The 26,006-nt window shown below is 41.0% G+C and overlaps 1 protein-coding gene across 2 annotated transcripts; it reads left to right on the top strand.

Moving 5' to 3' along the window:
* Positions 1-2,817: 2,817 nt before the first annotated feature.
* wdr41 (WD repeat domain 41) lies at positions 2,818-24,594 on the top strand. Of its 2 annotated transcripts, XM_007905389.2 has the most exons (14): positions 2,818-3,028; positions 5,236-5,292; positions 7,003-7,118; positions 9,576-9,624; positions 10,622-10,753; positions 11,589-11,651; positions 12,460-12,571; positions 13,585-13,647; positions 13,875-13,985; positions 15,484-15,674; positions 16,584-16,705; positions 17,578-17,660; positions 22,166-22,299; positions 23,716-24,594. In XM_007905389.2, exons 2-14 carry the CDS (start codon positions 5,245-5,247, stop codon positions 23,860-23,862), a joined length of 1,371 nt encoding a protein of 456 aa, XP_007903580.2. In that variant the 5' UTR covers positions 2,818-3,028; positions 5,236-5,244; the 3' UTR covers positions 23,863-24,594. The 2 variants fall into 2 exon arrangements, with proteins under 2 accessions (XP_007903580.2, XP_042190702.1); XM_042334768.1 differs by lacking the exons at positions 2,818-3,028; positions 5,236-5,292 and having other exon boundaries at positions 7,051-7,118; positions 9,590-9,624.
* The last annotated feature ends 1,412 nt before the right edge of the window (positions 24,595-26,006 follow it).

The following is a 26,006-nucleotide window of genomic DNA, read 5'->3' as shown; positions in this document are numbered from 1 at the left end:
TTTTGTGATCACATTGTCAGGCTCCACTGGCTCCAAATCACCGAATGGATCGACTTCAAGGTCCTCTCACTCATTTTCAAATCACTTTGTTCCCTTGCACCTCCCTACCTATCTGACCTGCTTAGACCCTGTTCCACCACCCGCTGCCTCTGCTCGGCTGGCTCCAGCTTCCTATTTGTCCCTCGCCCCCTCTGTTCCACCAACGGTGGCTGTGTGTCCTCCCAACGTGAAAGGCATTATACAAATGTAAGTTTTGCTGTTGTTGCCTTCAGCCACTATGTCCTGAAAGTCTGGAACTCTCCAACAAAACCTCCGCCTTGCCCGCTCCTTCCCCACCTTCAAATCCTGCCTAAACAACAACAAATTACATTTGTATAGCGCCTTTCACGTCAGGAGGATGTCCCAAAGTGCTGGACAGTCAGGGATCTGCACCCGAGCTAGTGGTTGGGATCAGGAAGTGGAGAGGGTAGGGGTAGGAGTGTGACCTAAGGCAAGGTCGAAAAGAAGGGTCTTGAGATGGATCATGAAGGAGGCAAGGAGGGGATGAGGCGGAGGGACTGTGGAATGGACTTTCAGAAGGTGGGGACAGAGAAGCTGAAGGCCCACCTGCCAATGGTGGGTCGGGCAAGGCAGGTGACGTGAAGCAGGCCGGAACCCGCTGAATGGAGGGAGTGGACAGGTTAATAGGTGGTGAGGAGGTCATGGAGGTAGGGCGGAGCAAGGTGAGGACCAGGATCTTGAACTGTAACCTCAGAGTGATGGGGAGCCAGTGGAGCCAGGTGAGGATGGGAGTGATAGGGTTGTGGAACCTGGTGTGGGAGAGGACACGGGTTGCAGAATACTGGATGATCTGCAGCCTGTGGAGGAAGGATTTGGGGAGGCTGACAAGCAGGGGGCTTGCATAGTTAAGCCTGGATGTAATGAATTCATGTATGAGAGTCTCGGCGGCCTGCGGTGAGAGACAGCGATGATGACGGTCAATGTTTCAGAGATGGGGAAAGATGGAGCGAGACATGGTGCGGATGTGGGGGATGAAAACGTGTTGGGCTCAAAATGTGTTGCCAACTGCGCTTAACACAATTCCTGGTTCATTGACCTGACATGTTAACATTGATCACCCTGCCGCTACCACATGGGGATGTGAACGCTCAGGAACACGGAGAGGATGGAGCAACATATTGTAAGGATTATTGCTATGTGATATTCTGAAGAAAGAAACACTTAGTGCAGGTGACAAGAGTGGAGCCATTGTTAGTATTCTCATATTGTGTAGTTCATTGAGTAAATCCTGCACACATAGTTAAGTGATAGGAATATTGCACTGACCTTCCACACCGGCACATAGGCTGTACTCGGTTCAAGCATTTGATAGTCTAGTAATACGACTCCTGATAATAATCCCTCAAGAAAAAAAAACCCAATAATAATTTGGTCACTCAATCCACGACTGTTTGTGGGACACTGCTGTGCGCAATTGGCTGCCGCATTTCGCCCACAAATATAGTTAATTCACTTTACAGTATATTCTGTGAAGCGCTTTGAGACGTCTCGAAGAGGTGATAAGGAGCTATTATCAAGTGCAAGGATTATTATTATTATTATTATTATTATGAAGGGCAGTTGAGGGTCAAACAGGAACCCGAGGTTCCGTATTGGCTCCGTGAGGTGTAGAGCGCATCCATGAAGGGTGATGCTGGAGGGCCTCGGACTCGTGGAGTCCTGTAGCTCAGTGGTTAGAGCACTCGCTTTGCAAGCGAGAGCCCTGAGTTCAATTCCAGGTCAGGGTGAAACCTTGGGCAAGTTTCCTTACTCCACACAGAGCCTAATAATAATCCCTCCAAAAACCAAAAACAATAATAAATTGGTCACTTTCAATCTACGACTGTTTGTGGGACATTTCTGTGCGCAATTGGCTGCCGCGTTCGCCCACAAATATACGGTCAATTCACTTTACAGTATGTTCTGTGAAGCGCTTTGGGAAGTCCTCCCGACGTGAAAAGCGCTATATCAAATGCGAGGATTATTATTATTATTATTGTTGTTGACATTCGACTCTTTGCTCTCGTCCGGGACGTGATGTCCGACCTTCCTTTTTGATGGTTCTTGCGGTCGCCGCCCCTCTACCTCTGCCCTTGGCTCTTTGTCGGCCTCTGCCACCCCTGAGCCGCCCTGGGCCGCCTCCCCCCCCACGCGAATACAAGTTGTTGTTGTTGTTGTTGTCGTCCAAGACGGTGACGTCGCGCGCATCTCCTCCGCTCCCCACGCCTCAAAACAAGTGACGCGGCTGCAGCGCAGCTGACGTCACATCCGGGTATGCGCAGTGACCGCTCCCTGCCAAACTTGGCGCTCGCGGTCTGGCGGTTGGCGGTCCCCGCGCGATGTACCCAGATTGGGCGGGTTCGGGCGTGTTTCATTGCCTTGTGTGTGTGTGTGTGTGTGTGGTGGGGGGGGCTTTGACGGTGCCTGATTTACTTATTAAAAAAAACTCCACCTGCAAACCGCTTTCCCTCCCCCTTTGAAGACCTTTCCTCACACAGTTTGAAAAGGCGCTCACTTAAATCGGGCCCATCTGCTGCCCAAGATAGGAGGGGCAACCCGGCACATTGGGGCTACTTTTGGGGCTCGTGTTTGGGGGCCCTTTGGGCGGCTACAAAACTGTGTGTGTGAGTTGCTGGGCACGTGCCCGGGCGTCGCGGGCGACGGTTGGCGATCACGCGGTTGCGTGAGCTTTGAATCTCGGTCCTGCAGCAGCTCGTGAGCTCAGCTCCGCCGCTCCGCTCCGCTCGGCCTCCTGTGCGGCACTGAGCTCTTCTTCTTGTTGTTGTGCTCTCGGCGCTGCTCCGCTCGGATCTCCTGTCCGGCGGTGAGCGCTGCCGTCGGCCGCTCAACGTGTTCAAGAAGGCGAGTGCAGCAGCAGCGAGTGGATGACCGGCCTCCATCCTCCCGAGTTTCTCTGAGACAACGTCTTCTCGTTGCTCGAACCAGACGCTTTTTAAACAGCGACAGGGACCGACCGACCGACCGACAGGTGGGCTGTGACCGTCGCCGCCTGCGCCCGATGGTGTTTTAATTTACCATTTTTAATATTCCTCTAACATATCCGTATAAATAGTTTGTGGTCTCACAGCGCATCGTGATCTGTCATACGATATCGCCGGATGTGTGTGTGAGCGAGTTTCTGGCCCTATTTATAGATGTTAGTTTTCCGCTGTTGGTTTGGGGAATAACAATAATAATGATAATGTAAGTCTGGCATTGATATAGCGCCTTATCACATCGTTGAGATGTCTTGAAGCGCTTCACAGATTATACTGTGAAGTGAATTGACTGTGTTTTGTGGACGAAACGCGGCGGCCAATTGCGCACAGCAGTGTCCCACAAACAGTCTTAATACTCACTCAAAACATAATAATAATAAATAATATATCAATAATAAAATAATAATAATAAATTGTTATTTATTATTATGTTGTGAGGGATTATTAACCCCAGAAAGTGATCCTCCACTTGACCAACCACAGGGTTCCTACTTACCGCGAGGTAAGCAGAGGCGTGTTGGTGATGCAGAGTTTAATACTGCAGTAAACGTTTAGTTGTTTGTGGATTGAATCAGTCAGGTGCCAATGTGTAATTTATTTAAAGCAAATTCAGACCGGACAAGATGCCTTGTGTGCTTATTTTTTTTCTACCACCAATTACGTTTAGTTTTATAATTCTAGGCGAAGATGAGTGCCCAAGAGACAAATTGTTGCATCTTCTGGTTTATTTTATTGTAAAGTTACAGTCATATTGCCTAATTTGCATGTGATCATTACTTCCTCTGCCATCGTTCTCAGTTCCTTCCAGGTGAAAAATCAGTGGAGAAATTTCACTTAAAGATGCCCATATGATTCTTCTACTCCAACATTAAAAGTGATCGCTCTCATCCCAGATATGTTGGTTTGTGTTCCTGGTGCTCTGTTCGGGTCCTCAGCCTTCGACTTCTTGTGACCTCTTCACAATTCGTTTGACTTGTAACGTTTTTGTTTTGTTGTGGATGTTTTGTTCATGAAACTGTACATCATATGAACAGTGTATCAGGGACACAGACTGCTGCGGTGGATCTCAAGGACACATGTTACATTGCCATCCAATGGATGGATATAAAATAATAATAATAATCCTTGGATTTGATATAGCGCCTTATCACATCTTCATGACGTCTCAAAGCGCTTCACAGAACATAATGTAAAGTGAATTGACTATGTAGAGAAATGTAGAGATTTCTAAGTTGATCTCTTAATAATGAGTCTTGAGTCACAAATAATAATAATCCTTGCATTTGATATAGCGCTTTTCATGCCTTCTCGACGTCTCAAAGCGCTTCACAGAATAGACTGTAAAGTGAATTGACTGTATATTTGTGGGTGAAATGTAACTTCCTTTCAGGAACTAGATGTATGTTGCGTATACTCAGCCTCCTGAACATGCATTAATTGGAGAGACAGAAAGGAGAAGAAAGCAGAGGCAGCACATTATAAATGAATATACACAAGAATCATATCACAGTACTGGGCACAAAGAGCAATCCCATTTCCTTTGTTTACTTTGAGGCCAGTTTGATAGTGTCTATCTGCTGCACCACAAGACCCATCTCTAGGCAGGTCTGTCAGGGGCACAAACAGGATTTTCTGAATGGGAGAGGAAAGGAAAAAAAGTTACTTAAGATTACCAATAAGGCCACTATTACATAAAAGATCAGGCCTGCAATTCTCTGGCCTCAGCTTTAAGACCATTGACTTAAAATATAAAATCTTACAGCACAGAAGGAGGGCATTCAACCCATTGTGCCTCTTTGAAAGAGCTACCAACTAGTCCCACTCCCAGTTAGTTGTGTTAAGCTCTTGAAATGCCCTCTGACATGAAAATCACTGTATATATGTCAATTGTTGTGTAACAGAAAAAGGTAGAATTTGACATAAACATTAAAGGCCCACCCAATCCAGGTCACTCAAGTAAGGATCTTATTCCTAAGGCTGTGGTCCCTCAAGAAGCTTTATGATGTATGTTATTTTATGAATTCGTTGCTGAATTTCACATTGGTTTATAAATTTTCAAATGCCCAGTTCTGACTGATGATGACAAAACTGATCTTTTCCTTCTGTTTCAGATGCTAACATTTTTCACATTCGTTAAAGCACTTGTGGCTAGTTCTTGACTGACTGATTGAATGACTTTGTATTCCTCTTATTGTAGTTTTCAGAAATGCTTAAGTGGTTGCTTGGTGGAAGAGAAATCCAGGAGCCGGTGGAGGTATTTAATACATTTTATATTATATATATTTTTATTGTGTACTTGACTTTGCACCTTTAAACAACATTAGTGAACAATATACTGCAAATAACTCCTTTTCAGAAGTTTTTCCAGCTTTTTTAGATACCAATGGTGTCAGCCTTGCTAGCTGTCTCTTGAGTTAGAGGTTGTGAGTTCAAGCTACACGTTGGGACTTTGAGCTCACAGTTCAGGCTGACACTTCAGTGCAGTTCTGGGGGAGTGCTCCTTTTGGAGGGGATAGGGAAGAGGTAAGCGGGATCTCCTTGGAGTTGAACTGGCTCCAAGGTGACATGCTTGGCAACAGAATGTTGGAATCAGCCAGCCTTCTGTGGCAGTCTCAGTAGTCTCGCTCCTGATCCAGGCATGCAGAATTCCAGGGCACTGGCTCATCAGCAGGACCTGGAAGGGCAGACCAGTCACTAGGGAGTAGGGAGTCATTCTATTCAGCTTCTGTTAATTCTGCGAGCCTAAACCCTATGGGTATGGTGGTCCTAGCCGGAAAATCAGCGGGAAAGCTTGCCAGATAGTGATATCAATGGCAAGCTCTGCGGTTTTAACTGGTGAGACTCCAGCAGTACCCCCAATCAACTCCGGGATGCCCAAGCTTTCCGGAATTAGTAAGCAGGATGTGTCCCTCCAGGGAGAGAGTGTGCATTCCATTCCAACAATCTATCTGGAATTTCCATGTGCAGGTGGGATACATGGATTTCTCAGTTTTGTTTGTATATTCCTAAGCATGGTGATAGGTGATTTTCCAGCTAGGACCACCATACCCATAGGGTTTAGGTTTGCAGAGTTAACAGAAGCCTTTGGCTGACCAAAAAAAACACCCACCCCAGAATGATCCCCAGTCTTAGAAAAATGAACTAGAGCAACGATTAGACAAGCTAGGGCTCTTCAGTCATAAGAAAAGACGAATCAGAGGGGACCTCAGAGGTGTATAACATTTTAAATGAAAAAGTAAACTCAGATCAATATTTTAGAATGCATCAAGCCAAGATGACATAGGGCTAGAATTGTGAAGGGCAATTTCAGTACAGATGACAGGAGGTTTTTCTTAAACCGAGGGTAATCAATTACTTGAACAGATTGCCAAGAAAGGTGGTAAAGGCCCTTTAAAAAAACAACTTGATGCAGTGATTGGGGAGTGTTGATAGGATACATATTCTCAAAGGATGAGATCAAATGGGCCAAAGGGCCTTTTTCATCCAGACCAATCTTGTGTTCTTGGAAAGAAGGTTTTTCCCAGTGTCTAGGCAAAATCGTCCGAATAAAATTGGTGATTCACTGTAGGATTTGCCGTGCACAAATTGGCTGCCGCTTTTGTTTACAAAATATATAGTCGTTACACTTTACAGTATATCCCGTGAAGAATGTAAGGAATATGATTACCTTCATTTTCATTGTGATTAAACAAAATAGAAGCTATTTGGCCATAGGAAGTTATGATTATTTTAATTTCCAATTTTTCGTTAAGTTCTTTCATAGTTTTTCAGTTTAGTTTTTCACAAAATTAGTTTATTACTACTTTATATGCACTGTTTTGAATCTATGAATGCTAGTACTTCAAATATGCTAAGATATATTCTATATTTGTGTTATCTGTTTAATTCTTCAATGTATTATGAATATAAAGCAAATATTTTTCATTGATTTGATGCCGGTAATTCTTGTCTTTAAATGTTTTAGAAGTCATTGGTCCTGTGCATAGGAGACGAACAACCCCAAAATCCCTACACCGAGCTGCAAGTATTAAAGGGTCACAGTGATATTGTTCGCTTTGTAGCATGGATTGATGATTTCAGGTTAGATTTTTTTTCAATTTATTCAGTTCACAGTATTTAACAGTTCCAGATTTTAACATTACATAATCGCCCATCCCATTTTCAGGTCTCTACTGAATACCTTTTTTTTCGACCGTGCCTTTGTTCACACCCCCACCCCCCCGGCTCGGTTCTGGGATCCGTTACTGTAAAGTGCTCTCAGACGCCGTCCGGCGTGGAGGGCACTATATAAATCCAAGTTGTCATTGTTGTTGAATCTTCTCAGCTCTGTGAGGGACAACAATTGATGTAGGGAAATGATTCTTAAATTTTCCGTGCAGCCAGCTGGTTCACTCCCTGTGCGCTCCCACATGCTCAGTTTATGATCTTCACTGTTTTGATTATTTGGTGTGCAAGATGAAAATATGCGAAATTGAGGCATTTTGAAAGACTATTAAGCTGATTATTTTTTTAAAACCACTGTGTCTATTACTAGAATATTGTGCAAGACAGACAAGCAGTTGTAGCTTTAAGATTTTTTGCTCGCAAATTTAGAGAAAATTGTTTTGGCAACTAACATTGAAGACCTTATCCAGTGATAAGTTTTTTTAAAAAAAATGATTTTCCTGACTTTTTCCATGAACATGCATCTTCACTATAGCTTTCAGTGAGACGAGTTTCACGCATGGAGTCCTTCAATGATCTTGTTTATAGAGTGCTTTGCAGATGGCTTCTGTTGTCCTCTCAGGCCTTAGCCATAGTCAGCAAGCGGAACAGTTTCACAGATTGGTTCTGGAGATGGGAAATTGATCCCATCTCAGCCTTCATGACAGCTACTCTTTTCTTCTTCCTATACCTGTTTTTGGACATGAAGTCAGGGAGTGGGAAGGTGAAAGGTCATTGAGCAAAACTAAGCTTGAGCAGAAGATTGCTGAAAGTCACGCTTTCATGAAATGTTTGTACGACTACAGTCTTTGCAAGTCCATTAACACAAAGAGACGTTCCAAACGTATTTCTTTAGTTAGCTGCCCTGCTTTAGATGAGTACAAAATGAACATTTGGATTATACTATTGGTCATAACTAGAGAAGAATTTAACAGATCTTGATCTTCTGTCAGTTCTAAGATTTATTTTGGTTAGTCGGGTGTCTGACACATGTGGAACCCCATCATCTTGTTTAAGTGTATCCAAACCAAAGTGAAAATTCCTTACATCCCACCTGCACATGGAAATTTCAGAGATAGATTGTTGGAATGGAATGCCCACTCTCTCCCTGGAGGGATGCATTCTGCTTACCTAATTCTGGGAAGTATTAGGTGCAGGTTAGCAAGAGCCAAGGCTTGGAAACCCCAGAATGTGCGCTGGGGTACTGCTGGAGTCTAATCAGCTAAAACCGGATAGCTGCTGCTGGTTCAGCGAGGACCATCCAACCTGTTAGGGATTTGGCTTGCAGGGTTAACAGGATCTGAATGGGATGATTTCTTGCCCTAGAGACTGGTCTGCCCTTCCAAGTACTGCTGATGAACCAGTTATAAGATATGATGATACTTGTTACTCTTTATAAGATTTGAGAATTTGCAGGCTTATGTTAAAATATTACTGCCTCGTTCAATTATGTTAATGGTTCTGGTGTTGTCATCAGTAAATTGGGCAAAATTGGGATTTAATTAGTAACGATATTCTAATAAAATTCATTATTAAGAAATCCATGTGGGAACCTGTTCCTGTAACCAGAAGTACATTACATCAGCTTCTGTTCTGGAGTTACTGTAGATTGTGTCAGAGCAGAATTCCTGTAAGTTTATATACCATTTTTCTCTTTTACATTTAAGTGGGAACTGATAATCATTGTCCACTCAACAATCTGGAAAAGAACCTTTTTAGAGAGGCAATTTTATACTTTTTTGTTTTCTTTGGTAGTCTCCTAGTACTCTAAAGGCATTTGCTGCATTGTTCTAGTCAGCTTGGTATCCATTTCCTCACTGAATTGTAGTTTCAACCCTCACTCCAACATGCTTCATTGGATGCCAACCAAACAGCATGGTGAAATGTACATCCAATTTGATATAATGTTGCTTCCTCAAAACAACCTTTCTAGTGTTGCCAAATAGCTCTGTGTGGTTCTGCTTCTGCTGTAATTCTGCTTATAGAGCAGCAACTTAGAAAAGTTATACAAGGTGACCAAAAAGTTGTAATACCATGACAATGCCTAATAAGTCTTAAATAATTTTTTTTTAGATAATAGGATAGATATCACAACTTTTAGGTCACCCTGTATGACCTTTCTATTGATTTCAAGGATGTTGTATAAATGTTTTCGCTTACAGCAAGTGCACATATAAACATATAAAAGAAAAATGTGTTTCAAAAATGTTATTAATAAAAATAATAGATGACAAACAATAGCAACCAAACAAACCAAAGATTTTTCAATTTCTGTTTTTGAATGTCTGCATTTAGTTCATGGTGAGTAAAATTATGCAATTTAACTTCATACAGGTTTGTCTCTGCAGGAGATGATGGCGTTGTATTTGTTTGGAATGTGCAGGTTAGTATGTATCTTGACTTGTTTTGTTACAAAGTAAACCCAAAAAGCCTTGTTTTTAACTTTGCCTAGTCTTTGTTACATACACTTTTAGATTTTTTAAGAAAACAAATTAAAATCTTCATTCCAACTTGTGTGTATAATGAAAACTTTTCTTGTAAACTGTGCCTTAGCTCCAATTTGTAAAAAAATGTTTTCAAGTGGGATGGTGTTTGCCGATTACAGTGCAGGCAGACAGCCAGAAGGTGGTGCATTCACCCATTATTTGTCGTATGGTCTAAATTGTGTGACACAGATTTGCTTCATTTCACTCAAAGCATTTTCAGAATAGGAGGTATATTTTCTTTTAATCTGCAATTTTTTTTGCTTAGTAGACCTTTGATAAATTTGATCACCATTGTTGCTTGTGATGGAACTGTTTATAATTTATTCATTGTGTTATTTTTTTCTTTTGCTAATTTAAATTATTTTTATACATTTTGGAGTATGTTTCCACTTGCTCTAGTCTGCCTTTTTATAACTTATTCATGTGATCATTATTCATGTATGAGAGTTCAGAAGGCTATTCAACTGTATGAGTGAGGTGGCACGAGGCAACCAAACTAGATTCCATTGCCATCTAATGAGCCCATATCCATTCTTCAGCAGTGGTTACTGGATAGTGATCAGGAGTAGAAAATGCTGTTTTTTTTCCCCATTGTCGTTTGATTGAACTCATTTCTGGCACCCAAATTCAGTTTGGGTATCTTCTCAATTTTTATGGTTAATTGAATAGACTCCCTGAACCATCAGGGCAATACAGTGTATCATACATCTGTAGGTATGAGTTTGCAGCAAATTGATTTTTATGCTGTGAAAATGCATGTTGTTGTGTATAGTTTTTCACATTTCGCAAGCATTTTATGTTCAGTATTAATTGATAAGAATAAATCTATTTTAAAATGTTTGAAATTTACTGATTTATTATATTTTAAATTAAGGTTGCATTTTATGTCTACAGAATGGAGAGCGACTTCACGAGCTGCGAGGCCATTCCAGACCAATCACAGCAATTGCTGTCTTTCCATTGATGTATAGCTCACAGCCGGAAAGTCATCTTCTTCTTACTGCCTCTTCTGATAAGAATATCATTGTATCCTGACGATACCTGGAATGCGTGCATCTGTCCTCGGAAACCAGGAAAACAGCAGCTCATCCCATTGAGCCTGTTTCACCAGTTTATGAGATCCTGTCAAATCTTTTAATCCCAATGCCCTGCCCTTTCACCATACTCCTTTATTCCTCTGCTACCCAAGTATCTATTTGCCCAAGTATCTATCTCTTTTAAATTCCTGACGAACTACATTGTTAATTCAATTTATCTGAGAATTTCTTCATGCTTCCTCATTCTAGACTCAGCTGCTTAACAAAACTGAAAAGCAACATTTACCTCTCGTCTGCTTTGGACAAACTAGTAGCTAATTATGACTAGTTGGCAAACTGTCCTTCTGCCTGAATATAGTGGAACCCTGTTATTACACAGGTTCACTTATAGCACAATTGGATGGGGACTTCGATATTTAGTTACCTTAAAAAATCCAAAATGTGTGTGCCGATTACATTAGTGATTCAATACTCTCGCCTGTATACAGGAAGCTAAAATAGTGAATAGGTTATACACTTGTGCAGTGTGCAGGAAGTTACCTCAGTGGCGACCGAATGACAGGTATCAGCTGTTTGGTGTTCCACATACTAAAAATGGCTTTGGGATTATCAGATTGCTATAAACATTGCTTTTTTTGCATAAGAACTGATGTCATCAGAGTAATTTCACAACACATTTTAATCAGGTTCCAAAACGTATTTAGGAATACTGCAATATTTCTCTCTAGATATGTTTGCTAATATTTCTGATAGTTACAAATTAATAATTTCCGGGCTATATTTTCTCCCCCTTCTGTTCAGTTTTCCTTTACTTATACAAGTAGATGTGGGATCTGGACAGTGGCAGTCAAATCCATTTACTAATGGAAATTCCGTCATCTGTTAAGGTAAGACAAAGTGTATGGGATTTGCGTTTGAGAGAACATTGAGGAAAAACCATTCAGCCCAATAAATCTGGTAATTCCACAGATCATGTGTAATCTACACCATGTACTAAACAGTCACTCAATGTCTTTGAGGTAATTGTGTAAATAATACTTTTAAGGTTAATGGCAACTTCTCCATTATTCAAGCCATAGCATATTGATAGTGGTTCCCAATCACCTGAACACTCATTTGGTTCCCGTCTCTGAAAGGATCAATTTCAATATCCTTACCGTCACCTACATGGAACCTCTAATGCCTTAGCACATCCTTCCCTCTCTGACTTGCTTGTACACCATTGTGAGTAGACATGAGTCTAATGTGTGTTCATGGTCGCTCTGCACCACCATCAGTTGGTATGTCTTTGGTCACTACATCCCTGACCTCTGGAACTCCCTGTCTCAATCATTCCGCCTCGCCATTTCTTTATCTTTAAATCTGCCTTAAGACTTACCTCTTTGAACGTACCTATGGTCAACTTCCCCTTTCCTTCGCTCAGTATCCAGCCCTGCCATTGTAGACTGGCTGCTGCATTCATCCACAAAACCCACTCCACTTTTGTGTGTTCTGTGAAGTACTTTGGGGCATTCTCCCGATGTGAAAGATGCCATAACAAATATAGGGATTAACATTATTTTGTGCAGTGCTCCAAGATGCTGTATAAATTTTGCCCAACATTCTAATGTTTATCCATTAACTTGATATAATATAGAATAAGCATTAAGCAACAGTATTATTGAAGTTGAGCCAGCATTATGTGTTCATTTGCAGTGTCTGATGATTATAGAAAGACTTGATATATGGCTGTCTGGAGGGAATGAAGTATGCATTTGGAACAAGGATGCAGAATTACTCCATAAAACTGTGTGTTTTAAAGATGCAGGTATCATACAGTGCTTATTTCTTCTGTTTGCTGTTTTCTTGTTCTATAGTAAGTTGTAGTAAATGTATTTTGTGCCCAAGGAAATAGATGTGTATTGTGCTAAATGTGTACTGAGCCTGACGTGTACATCTAGATCTGCTCAATGCCCAGCAGTGACAGTGAGTGAACATAACATGAATGAATCCAACATTTGACTCGGATTCTAAAGTCCGAAACATAAGGAATGGTTTCAGAAACTTCAAAAAAGTAGTCAAAGAAAGTTATTGCGTTTATTTTCCAAAATCACTAGCCAATAATTTTACCAGAGATGAGATAATATAGTTATGATGAAAAACTGTTTTGAAAAAGCCTGCGTTCCCTGCAACAGAGAAGGTTAAAAAGAGATCTAATAGAAGAACAGCTTACCAGACTACGGGTAGCTGAAGTTTAAAAATAAATAAATTCACAGGACAAAAATTCAGCCCAACTCTCCTAGTGCAGTCTTGTGTTTCTTGCCGGCCTTCACGTTGGCCAGGGATACCGACTTTGACTCTGAATGTTTGATTCTGGGTACTGCTCAGTTCTAGCATTCACCAGCATTGTAATTGCACTTAGCTGGCTCCCCGGACATGAAAATTAGCCCCCCCCCCCGCCCAATTAGTTTGGCGAGCAGGGGTTTAAATATTCAAAATTATGAAAGGGTAAAAAGCAATGAATTGCTTCTTTACAGGTTGTGGAACACTTCTGTCCTCATATTGGCTGCTACTTTAGCCGACAGACTACACTTTACAGTGGGTCTTATCACATGTTTTGAGATATCTTCATTACGTGATAAGCTGCTATATCAAATGCAAGGATTATTATAATAAATATTATCTTTTTGAGACCATTGGCATAATTTGGCCTTGTTCAAAATGTATCTTAAAGAAATGTTATTAGTTACCATTGAATCACTCGAAGTTCAAAAATCTGATTGGTATTTTGTAGCATTCTTAATGGTAGTTTTTAAATGTTTTTAATATTTTTATCTACAGATGTTAGTTCAATGATAGAACTACCAAAAAACGGCATTGCTGCAGCAGTTAGAAAGGAGCTGGGTAAGAAGTTTCTTCAAGCTCATTAGGTGCACAAAACGATTGAGAACATTTAAAACCCTTTACCTGCTTAGTGTTTTGATAGTTCTTTATATTCCACCTAAGTGGATATTGTGTTGATACACAAATCAAATTTGTTGTTAGTGTGTTATCTAAATACAGAACAAAATTTGACTGAAACATTTACTAACATACAAGTGTTTTACCAAATGCTGCATTCTTGCTGTCAGTTATTTTTAAGCTGGTAGCACCATCCCAGGAATCTGAAACTTGGGAAATTATCGAGATGAGACGACTGTCAAACCATGAAGATGATATTCGTGCCCTGATCAAGGTTAATGGTAGGATCCTTTGTTAGACATCATGGCTTTTTGCATTCAACTGCGAAAATATGGCATTTGACCTAGTGAATGAAATCTGACCGTTTGATTTGCTTAAATAAAATTATTATGTTTTTTAAAAAAACTCAAGTTAAAGATGGATCATATCAGAATAAGAAACATCCAAATGAGTCCACCTGGGTATGTCCAGTGTTCTAACAGGGCAATCCTTCTCTCGTGGTTAAAGACATAACCTACAAATAAAAACTCCAATTCCTCTCACTCCAAATTGAGATGAATGTACCTTGAACATAATATATTTTTAGGAAGTTTAGGGAATGAGCCTTTGTATTCTTCCATTCAGAATAGATATGATAGATATGCTACAAAAATTACTACTTTAAACTCCAAATTTTGGGCTTCCCATCTTAAACAACAAATTCTGCCATCATTCCAGTGGTTCCTTTATGCAGATGGTTGTTGAAACTCAACTTCACAAGTTTTTATTGTAAGTGATTTGTGTGATCTTGCTCTATGGAATTATCTTAATTTCTCAGCTAACTGATTTGTGAATTCCATGTGCATGATAATGGAAAACTGAGTTTGATTGTGTCTTATGGCAACAATTTGGAAAATTCTGCAGATTCATAATATTAACCTAATTTCAGCAATGTTTTGAGGAAATAAGTGGATACTTATTTCATGAATGAAATGTCTTTTGGCCATTTCAATTATTTCAGTTGCTCCTGCAACAGTAATATTTTTATTGAGGTTTCCACAATGATGGCAGTAGCTAGCCCAAGGAATTGACTAATACCATCCTGAGTCAAATCTGACATTTAAAGTGTTAGTAAGCACGCCTTTTGTCTTATTTGGTAATATTATTGATTATAGCAATCCAACAACAACAACAAGATTACATTTGTAGAGCGCCTTTCACGTCAGGAGGACGTCCCAAGGCGCTGGACAGTGTACAGCATTTCAGACCCGAGCAGGGGTCGGGTGGGGGGAGAAGGGAGGGGAGGGGAAGGGGGGTGACCGGTGGCATGATCGAAGAGGAGGGTCATGAGGCGGGACTTGCAGAAGGCTAAGGAGGGGGCGAGGCGGAGTGATTGGGGCATGGAATTCCAGAGGTTGGGGGCAGAGTGGCTGAAGGCTCTCCCGCCAATGGTGGGGCGGAGGTGGGTTGGGGGACGTGGAGCATGCCGGAGGAGGCTGAGTGGAGGGGATTGATAGGGGGTTAGGAGGTCCCAGAGGTAGGGTGGGGCGAGGCCGTGAAGGGCTTTGTATGTGAGGACCAGGATCTTGAACTGGATCCTCTGAAGGATAGGGAGCCAATGGAGTCGGGTGAGAATGGTGGAGATGGGGTCACGGAGTTTGGTGCAATCCAGAACATTATTGTACCATTTTATGTGGCCAAATGGATCTGCAGTAGCTAAAATGCATTGTTGCTTCATTTTCTACATTGGGAGGTGCTGTAATTTTGCTGCATTAATTCACAGAATTTTTGTACTAATAGACCGTACCTTTGCAAGTGGATCACATGTGGGTGAATTAATAATTTGGGATGCTCTGGAGTGGACAGTTCAAGCAACTGAATCCCAGTTCTGGAATACAGCTCCTCAACGTGACAAACAGGCTGAGATAAAAATATCAAAGTCCCCAAATCAGCATGAAATCTGCATCAATCATCTGATTTCAGATAAGGAGGTAAAACATAGGAATCAATTTTTCTTTTGCTTCTTCGACTTTAACTCTTTAAAGATTGTTGCAGACATTTCCTCCAAAATGACAGTTAAAATAATTTAATATTCAGAAAAGATTACAATGATTCTATAATTTTTTGATCTATTATACCAATGAACATTAAACAGAAAAGGGGCAGCACACTAGTTAAAGTGACTTACATCTGTTATGCATCTCACTTGGTGTTCAACATTGAAAAAAATATTGTCTAGGCATCCTTATCTTTTTTTCTAGTTTGGTGGTTAAAAGATAGTGAGAAGGGCAAAAAAGGTAGAAATCGAAGCTAGCCTCAAGTAAGACAAGCTTGTGAGATCCCCCTTTGTTCCACAATGATTACAGTTTGTGCTTTTGTTATAAAAAGAGAAAATCGGATCGACAATGAAAGCCACATAGTGTTGATGTTTTGATATATAACATAGCCCTACAATAAATAATTTACTTAACAACAACAAGATTCCATTTATAGAGCGCCTTTCACGTTGGTAGGACGTCCCAAGGCGCTGTACAGTTGGGTCAGGACCCGAGCATTGGGGGAAATGGTCAGGGTGAGGGGAGGGAAGGGATGGAGCGAGGAGTGGGTAGAGAGTCGAGAGGGGAGCTGAAGGCACGGTCAAAGAGAAAGTTCTTGAGACCGGCCTTGAAGGAGGAAAGGGAGGCGGCGGCGAAGGCACTGGGGGATAGAGTTCCAGAGCCTCGGGGCTGAGAGGCTGAGGCCCGGCCACCGATGGTAGGGCGGTTGGGGCGGGGGATGTGGAGCAGACCGGAGCTAGAGGAACGGAGGGTACGGGCAGGTAAGCAGGGGGATAGTAGGTCAGAGAGGTAGGAAACTGCTGTAGCTGGATTCTCACTTTTAATATCTGTCTTTTCCTACAGAATATTTTTGCTGCAATTGGGACTGGAATTTATGTCTATAACCTTCAGACAAGAACAGTGATTGCATATCAGCAAATGGCTCACGATTCACGTGTGTTGCACATTGCAAAATTAGCAAACAAGTATGGAACTTGATTGAATATTATGGTATAAAGCAGTGCGCTTGTCGGTGATGTTTCTAAAGTCCAAAAGGCAGAAAAATGGGGTGAATTAATCATTCTTGTTATTTTCATTTTTTTAAATTTGACATATTCATTTACAATTCTTTTATGGCCTCAGTCCCAACATCAATGGGTTGGCTTTCAGACACTTTGTACCACCCTCTGAAATGCTCCCCCAAATCCTATTGCCTCACCCCTTCCCTTTCTGCCTTCAAATCCCAACTGAAGATCTGCCTCTTTAACTGTGTTTCCAAACACTACCCCAGCTCTGCTTCTGAACCACTTTGAGACATTCTCCTTATTTGAAAGGTGCTCTAGTGTAAATTGATGTTCTTTTAAGATATTTTTCAGTATATTAAGATTAATTTTATAGAATTACAATACAGAGCGAAACAATAGGCAAGTTTCCTTACTCCACACACACACACCTCTGTTTACCTAGCAGAAGGTGGGAACTTGGTTGTTAGTCAATTGGCAGATCATTTTCCGGGGGTAACAATCTTTTTTTTAAAAAAATAATAATTTGATTACTCAATCCACGGCTGTTTGTGGGACACTGCTATGTGCAATTGGCTGCTGCGTTTCGTCCACAAATTACAGACACTAAACTTTACAAAACGTCTCGAAGATGTGATAAGGCACTATATCAAATGCAAGGATTATTATTATTATATTCAATATTGACCATATTGTGTATTGCACGAGATACAATGATTAACATTTTTATATATGTTGAGTCTAATTATAAAATCATTCTCCATTTTGTTCTGAGTGATTGCAACTGTTTGGTTCATGGCACTCTGAAAATAATGTCCACGTTCTGTATTCTACAGTCAGTTGGTCTCTTGTTCTGAGGATGGTAGTGTTCGCCTCTGGGAGTTGCAGGAACTTCCTCCAGCTGAGCCTGTCACATCAGGTTAGTGCAACTTTACATCAGTGCCTTGGGACGTCCTCCTGACCTGAAAGGCTCTATACAACCATAATTTTGTATTGTATTAATATCTTTAGGTAAATTGTAGATTTTTATAACATTGGATGCAATTTGTCTTAATTGTTTCTAGTTTTTTTGTATAAAAGAAAAAAATAGATTAAGAGTAATTGGATTGTAGTACTGGAAGTTTGGAAGGATACATTGGCTTTGCAGGGAGTGCATTATCGGTTTATGAGAATAATGTCAGTCAGGGGGGCGGGCAGGGTAAACTTTAAAGAAAAGCTGGATAGGTTGATAATATATATTCTGCGGCTGAAAAGTGATATTATCAAAGTATTTAGATTTATGAAAGGGCTAAAACAAATAACCAATGAGTGACTTTTGGATCCATGCGTTACAAAAGGACATGACCTTAAAATTAGGATCTAAATGAGGAAGAATTTCTTCCTGCCTGAATAATAACAAGCTGGAATGCATGCCACAAAAGCCGGCGATGTAAAGCTAAATATTATCAAGGGCTTAGCAGAGAGATGGATACATATTGGGGAGTAAAAATATTAAGGAAAATGTCAGAAAGGAGATTCTGTTAGGTTGTAGGGAATGACTTGGAAAGAACTGAGCTTGATGAACCGAATGGTTTTTCTTGTTTTTAATTTCCTTTTTTGTAAATAAAAATAGTGTTGAATATGGTCATTGTTTATGCGAAAGCTACTTTTAAAAAGTAGGAAGGATTACAAACAGCAGTGAATAGATTGTGTGTTTTCTTTTAACTCAAAACTTTGTGCTACAGTTCGAATGTGAATTTGTGTTTTGAAGTAATGTAAAATAACACTGATAGTTTTGGAGTCCTGTAGCTCAGTGGTTAGAGCAATCGTCTCACAAGTGAGAGACCTAGGTTTGATTCCCGGCAGGGTGAAACCATGGGCATCTCTCACTGTCATTCTGTGACCTTACAATAATAATAATAATAATTCTTTACATTTGGTCTAGTGCCTTTCGAGTCCTACTTAACCAACCGCCTCCATTTCATCTCAGCAAATGGTTTCTCCTCCCGCCCAGTCACCTGCGGGGTACCCCAGGGCTCCATCCTTGGCCCTCTTTTCCTTATCTGTATGCTCCCATTGGGCGATGTTATCTGCAGACACCAGGTAAACTGTATCCAAGTATAAGGTGACAAACACAAGCACAAGGCTTTTGGCTGCATTTGGGGTAAGGTATGGTCGGTGGAGGACGATGTGCCGTCACCTGCGGGGTACCCCAGGGCTCCATCCTTGGCCCTCTTTTCCTTATCTGTATGCTCCCATTGGGCGATGTTATCTGCAGACACCAGGTAAACTATGCGGATGAAACACAACTCTACTTTGCCTCCTCCAGTACCAACTCCAGGTTCACTGATGTTCTATCAGCTTGTCTGGGAGACATCAAGGCCTGGATGAGTGTAAACTTCCTGCAGCTGAATATGGGCAAGACGGAAGCCATACATTTTGACTCCACTCAACGTCTTCACTCCTGCAGATCTAAACTCCTCATCCTCCCTGGACTCTCCCTCATACTCACCGAACCAGTGTGCAACCTAGGGGTCCGGTTCGACCCCCAACTGTCCTTCCTCCCCCACCTCCGGTGCCTGAACAGGACCACTTTCTTCCACCTACGGCACATTGTCTTCCACCGATCATACCTTACCCCAAATGCAGCCAAAAGCCTTGTGCTTGTGTTTGTCACCTCATACTTGGATTACTCCAATGCACTTCTCGCTGGTCTCCCCAGTTCCACCATTCACAAGATCCAGCTCATTCAAAACTCTGCCGCCCACATACTGACCCAAACCAAACTCTACCCACATCTCACCAATTCTGACCAGGCTCCGCTGGCTCCCCATCACTGAACGGATTGACTTCAAGATCCTCACTCTCGTGTTCAAATCCATTCACTCCCTTGCACCTCTCTTGACCTCTTCACTCCCCAATCCACCACCCAGCTCAACTGGCACCGGCCTCCTGCTCGACCCTTGCACACTCCGCCCCACCATTGGAAGTCGTGCTTTCAGCTACTACGCGCCAAAACTCTGGAACACTCCTTCAATCCCTTCACCTTTCCCCTCTCTCCCTTCTTTCAAGTCTCGCCTGAAGACTTTCCTGTTCGACTGCTTAGAGCCACCTCCCCACCCACCTCCCCCAGCTCGGAGTCAGGCTCTGCCATTGTTAAATGCTCAACGACACTACCCTCGTGGAGGGCACTATATAAGTACAAGTTGTTTTTTTTTTGGAAGGACGTCCCAAAGTGCTTCACAGGATATATTGTAGAGTGACTTTGTGTTTTATGGGTGGATGTGGCAGCCAATAGCCATGAAGTAAATTAAGTAAATGACCAATTTTATTTGCTGTATTAGTCAGGACACTGGGAGAAATTCTTCTCTTTTCAAATAATGCCATGAAATCTTGTGGAAACTTGTGTTCCTGTACAGATGTTTCTCCTTTGCCTAGGTCTCCCCAGTTTTTGAGGAAAACAAAGCAAACACATTTACTGTAATTCTGATAATTATCCTTAGAAGCAGAGTTATTCAGAATCATTGAATAAAGTAATGTTTGACATGACTCCTTCCATGCAGGAAAGCTCACTCACGAATGTCAATATGAATTTCCAATGAAATTCTCTAAAACCCAGCCAGTTTTCTGTTGAATAGCCTGGCTACAGAGAAGAGAATGTTAGGCTAAACAAAGCCAAGCCATCTGCAGATAAAGCTCATAATATTAGCTGGAAAAGGTTTGCCCATCTCATGGTGCATCTCACATTCACTTTATCCAGCTCTGTGGTATTTTATCTGATTTTGAATAAGCTATATTCATATACAGCAGCTGTTTCAGTATTGCATGATTTTTCTTCATTTCCTTGGAGGTCATTCTCCAATTTCATGCTTCATGAAATTGATCTGTAAACTTAATTGTTTTAGATCTCCTCTTCCTTGGGATCTAACATTCAAATTGTTTCACAATTTCAGATATTTGCCTTTTGAGTTTCTTAATTCCTGTGACCTTAAAATCGTTTCTAAGAAGATTTTTCTTATTACAAAATATTCATCCCAGAGTCTGAGATGGCCACCTTGCCCAGAGGATGAGCAGTAATCTGATTGGGGTGCTTAAGGTAGTAAAGAGAATTGACAGTGGATAAGGAAAGACTCTTTCCTATGGTTGCAGAATTTGGACCAAGAGACCATAATAATCACTCAGAACATATACAGTCAATTCACTTTGCAGTGTATCCTGCGAAGTACTTTTCAACGAAGTGATACGGCACTATATAAAATGCAGTTATTATTATAATCTAAAAATGTGAGCTAGTCAGTGAAATCATTATTATTATTATATCATTATTATCAAGAGACATTTCTTTACTCAGAGTTTGGGGGTTATGGAATTCACTTCTTCAAAGGACTGCTAATGCAGAGTTGGTAATGTTTCAGAGGGAAGTAGGTAAATAGCTGGTAAAGGGTATCAGGGATAATGGAGAAAAGGAAGACAAATGGGCTTGGTTTACACGATTAAGCCATGATCTAAGTGTATGGTGAAGCAGGATTGACAGGCTGAATGGCATATTCCTGAATAACTACATCAGAAAGTAGTCATCCTTTTCTATTTACAATTTCACTAATGTGAGCTAGATGCTCATGGAGGTTTAGCCCCTTTACAGACCAATTTCGGTGCCTCCTTCACATCTTTGGCTGCAATATTCGTATGGTTAATGGATTGCATTCCCCACTTTTATCATCTTGCCATAAGCAAACTTACAGGTTCAGGAAAGAGATGCCCGTAAAATATGCAATCTATTCACTTCACATTATATTCTGTGAAGTGTTTTGAGACATCTTGAAGACGTGATAAGATGTATCAAATGCAAGGATTATTATTTGTTATAGACATTCTCTGCTCTACTGCATGAGCATCCTTGAACTAAGTGTCCATTGAAAGATCTACCAAGGACGGAGGCTAGTGCAATCCTTATAGCATCAGTACAAGCAGTACTGACTGTTCGGACTCCAGAAGTATGAATGAGATTTATTTTGGTACGCCTTCTGTGGTGTTGCACTCTGTGCTTCCCAGCAAGGATTTTACCCCCCCACTCTCCCTTAATTTCACCATTTGCTTATTCTGCAGCAGTGTTTTACTGAGAATGACAATAGCAAGATTTATCTTACAAATTAATTCTTGGAGTATTACATAGCCCATGTACTTTCCCACTTGTACATTTTTTCAGGCACTTGCCACGAACCACAAAACCGTGTGAGAATGGGGCAAGCAGCAACTGTTTATCTTAAACTGGCATCCTAATTCTGGTTAAACTTTCGAATTAACATTTTAGCTAATTGTTCTCTTACTCTGATTGCAGGTTTGTTCATGAGAAATGTTCAGTGCTTATAATGAGCTCATTGATTTTTAAAAAAATATTAGCATCAAGTAATGACTTTATGGGTACATGTGTATATTTGTTTTTAGGACTGTTCAGTATGTTGGGGATTGGCAGAACAAATAAACAGCAAAGCCAGATGGCAAAACACAAGCTGGAATGTTCTGTGTTGAAAACACTGGAGCTAATTGGTGATCTGATTGGTCATTCAGGTGCAGTGAGGGTGAGTAATAATGCAGTGTGTGGGCATTATTCTTTTGTAATACGTTATTACCTATGCTGTGTCTTTAGAGAATTTGGTGTGCCAGTTGTAACACATCTTGAACAAAGTAATTATGGTGATTTGCATAGTTAAATTAGAATGTCAACCTCATTACAGTACAATTGATGTAGGAGTAATGTGTTCTCTACAGAACAATAATAAGTTTTTTTTATTTTAAGTTTAAATGGGTCTGTATTTTATTGTAAATATAATAGCTTTTATAGTTGTGATGGGATCGATAACTTAACTGGGAAAGCATGTTGTCATTGTAGTTAATGTGCATGTGTGTGTATGTCAATAGGACCAGTCATCCTAGGCAGAGTTTCAGGTATCATTATTCAGTCGGTTTCCAGCACATTTATGGAGAGGCTTGTTCTCTATTATGAGCCTCAGGTAAGCAATGTACCATGTTGTACCAAATGCTCTAAATATCAGGATCTTCAAGAACTCGTATTCGAATCCATTCACTCCCTGGCACCTCCCTACCTCTCCGACCTCCTCATTCCCCAATCCATCATCCAGCGCCTCCGCTCGACAGACACAGGCCTCCTGCTCGTCCCTCACGCCCTCCGCCCCACAATCGGAGGTTGCACTTTCAGCCACTATGCCCCAAATCTCTGGAACACTCCCTCAATCCCTCTTTCAAGTCCCACCTGAAAACTTTCCTCTTTGACCGTGCTTATAGGCACCTCCCCACTCCCACCGGGTCGAAGTCAGGCTCCGCCACTGTTAAGTCCTCGTGAGATGCTACCCTGCATGGAGGGCGCTATATAAGTGCAAGTTGTTGTTGTAAATATGCTGAAATCTACTTGTGCGACTGTTTAAAACTCCACTGGCCATATCCTCTCCTGCACCAAACTCCATACCTCATCACTCCAGGCCTTGCCAGGCTCCACTGGTGCAGAATTGACAGATTCCAAGATTCTCACATTCACCTACAAATCACTTCATGCCCTGGCAACTCCCTTCCTCTCTGACCTGCTCACATGCCACTCACAGCCCAATGCTTTGCTAGCTTGGGCATTCTGCACATCTCTTGACTATTCGCTTCACTATCGGCAGCTATGCTTTCAACCACTTCACCCTGATACTCTGGAACTTTCTGCCTCGATCACTCTGCCTTGCCCCCTCTTCGCTCATCTTCAGATCACACCTAAAGACTTTCCTCTTTCAACTATGCCTACAGTCACCTCCCCATTCTCCACAGCTTGGGGGCCAAACTAAGCCATTGTTAAATGCTCCGAGATGTTGCCCCACGTGAAGGCTGCTATATAAATGCAATTTTTTAGAAATGCATTAAATAAAAATGTTTGGCAGTGGATTGTTGTTGGGAGTATTTGTTCCATGAAATTTCAATACATTTCTGTTCATTTTCAGATGTTTCTATACTTTGAAGACCATGGAATGGTAACATGTTCCACTGACCATCTGATTATTTTGTGGAAGGATGGAGAGAGGGAATCACGGTTGCGAAGCAAGAAATTATTGCAAATATTAGAACAGGATGAACAATATGAACCTTAATTTGGGGGGTAATTGTACAGGCTATAAAATGAAAGTTGCATGGCACCCTAAAACACTGAATGAAAAGCGCTGCAGGAAATGTTACATGATGTCTCTGTTTAAAAGAAGTTTCCTTTTTTAAAAAGGGGTCTTACCAACAGTGTGTTTAAAAAGCATACCATTCCAAGTAACTTTTCTACAAGGTGTTGACTACAACTTCTGTCTGGGTATATAGTACGTTTACATTGCAAACATTTTTTTGCCATCTGAATACATTTGTTTACACTTATGATCTGTGAAGAATTGTACATTCTATAATAATCCTTGCATTTTTGCAAATCTATTAAATTTATGGAGTAAAATCATCATGGTATAGTGACTGTAGTAATAATCTATATGCTCATGATTTATATAAATTGGAAACTTATTTTATATTTAAATGATAAGATTCCAGATAATACCTCAGTACTGTCTGTGAGGTGCCCTTAATTTCTAAAGCATGTATTTGAATATTTAATATATTAATTATGAAATGAAGTCCTCCGACACTACCTCACGAGACGGGCACTATGTAAATGCAAAGGTATTGAAGGTATTCCATCTTTTTGAAAGGTTTCAAGCTAGGTAAAGCAAGACATTTGGTAAACTGTTTATCTTGAGGTGGGTAGACATTCCTCCTGGGTGTGGATTTACGCTGTTAGCATTTCAGAGACTCCAGAATTTGTCAAAACAGTCTTAATTTTGAAGCTATTTTCTGTAATTTCTTTTAAGAAGTACAGAAAACCAGCTTCAAAGTTAAACCTGAATTCAAATATTTGCCAAATTTTGCATGCCCTAAATTGCTTTGTTTACAAGAGTAAAATCTAGACCCAGGTGGAATTATTTCTAATTGGAAAGAAATCGGTGTCTGATTCTGGGTAGAAGGATGGCAATGAGTGTTCGCAACTCAGCATTTTGTACTTGCCAATCACAGACCAAAAACAACCAAGCTCTTGACTTTAAAGCCATTGTTTTTTAAATTTTAACCTTATATGGAATTTTGGAAAATTCTTAAATTCAGTCTTAATTTGAAAGCTACAAAGTTTTGTGCAAATTGGTATATTTGACCAAATTTACACACAATCACGATAGACATTTCAGATGCAGCATGATGTATAACTTTTTTTAATGGAGCAATTACCAAGTGAACAGTGGAACCTTAAGTGGTGCTTATGCCCAGATACATTTGACATTAGATTAGACTGAAGTGTGTTTTTTGGTCAGCCTGTTGTCTTGACGCATGCTGAAGAGTATCCAATCCATACAGAATCCCATCTATGCATCGAAATAATGTATTTATTGTAAGGGAATCCACACTCTCTACCTGCATTCTGCTTATCTAATTCCGGGGAGTATTAGGTGAAGGTTATAATACTAATAATCCTTGCATTTGATGTAGTGCCTTATCACTTCTTCGACACGTCTCAAAGCGCTTCACAGAATATATTGTAAATTGGATTGACTGTATATTTTGTGGGGGAAACCCGGTAGCAAATTGCGCACAGTAGTGTCCCACACACAGTCATGGATTGATTGACCAATTTATTTTTTTGAAGACATTTTTACCCCAGAAAGTGATCCGCCAACAATTCAGTTCCTACATACTGCAAGGTGAACAGGCGTGTGGAGTAAGGAAACTTGCCCAACATTTTGCCCAGTTGTCAAAGCCAAGGCTTGGGGACCCAGAGTGTGCTTTGGGGTACTGCTGGAGTCTAACCAGCTAAAACCACATAGTCCTTTCAATGCAAAGCTATCTGGTGAGTTGCTTATTCAGCTAGGACCACCCTTCCTGTTAAGGCTTTGGCTTGCAGGATTAGCAAGAGCTGAAGGGGAGAATCCCTGCCCCCAGTAACTAGTCTGCCCTTCCAAGTCCTGTTGATGAGGTAGGCTGTACTGTCGTCAAGAGTGTTCTGGAGTACTGTGGATATGTTTCTGGCTCAGGAACTGGACTGCCGCAGAAGATCTTAATTCTGTCATTCGATTGCCTAACATGTCACTTTGGAGCCAGTTGAGCACCAAGGAGACCTCGCTGACGTCCCCTCACCAAAGACGATAGTCACTAGTAAAGTGCAGTGACTGTTTTGTGAGTGAATGCAGTCGTACCTTGAAGGGTATAAACCTTGTTA

This window comes from Callorhinchus milii, unplaced genomic scaffold, assembly GCF_018977255.1.
Source record: "Callorhinchus milii isolate IMCB2004 unplaced genomic scaffold, IMCB_Cmil_1.0 Scaffold1, whole genome shotgun sequence".
Taxonomy (NCBI): Eukaryota; Metazoa; Chordata; class Chondrichthyes; order Chimaeriformes; family Callorhinchidae; genus Callorhinchus; species Callorhinchus milii.
This window is presented reverse-complemented; position numbering and strand designations above follow the sequence as displayed.

What these genes read in the sequence shown, in the direction of transcription:
- wdr41 (XM_007905389.2), top strand. Translation starts at nt 5,245, where the DNA reads ATGCTTAAGTGGTTGCTTGGTGGAAGAGAAATCCAGGAGCCGGTGGAG. An exon ending in ATCTGATTTCAGATAAGGAG is followed by an intron (nt 15,675 to 16,583) that starts GTAAAACATAGG and finishes CTTTTCCTACAG; the next exon opens with AATATTTTTGCTGCAATTGG. An exon ending in AGCTGAGCCTGTCACATCAG is followed by an intron (nt 17,661 to 22,165) that starts GTTAGTGCAACT and finishes ATTTGTTTTTAG; the next exon opens with GACTGTTCAGTATGTTGGGG.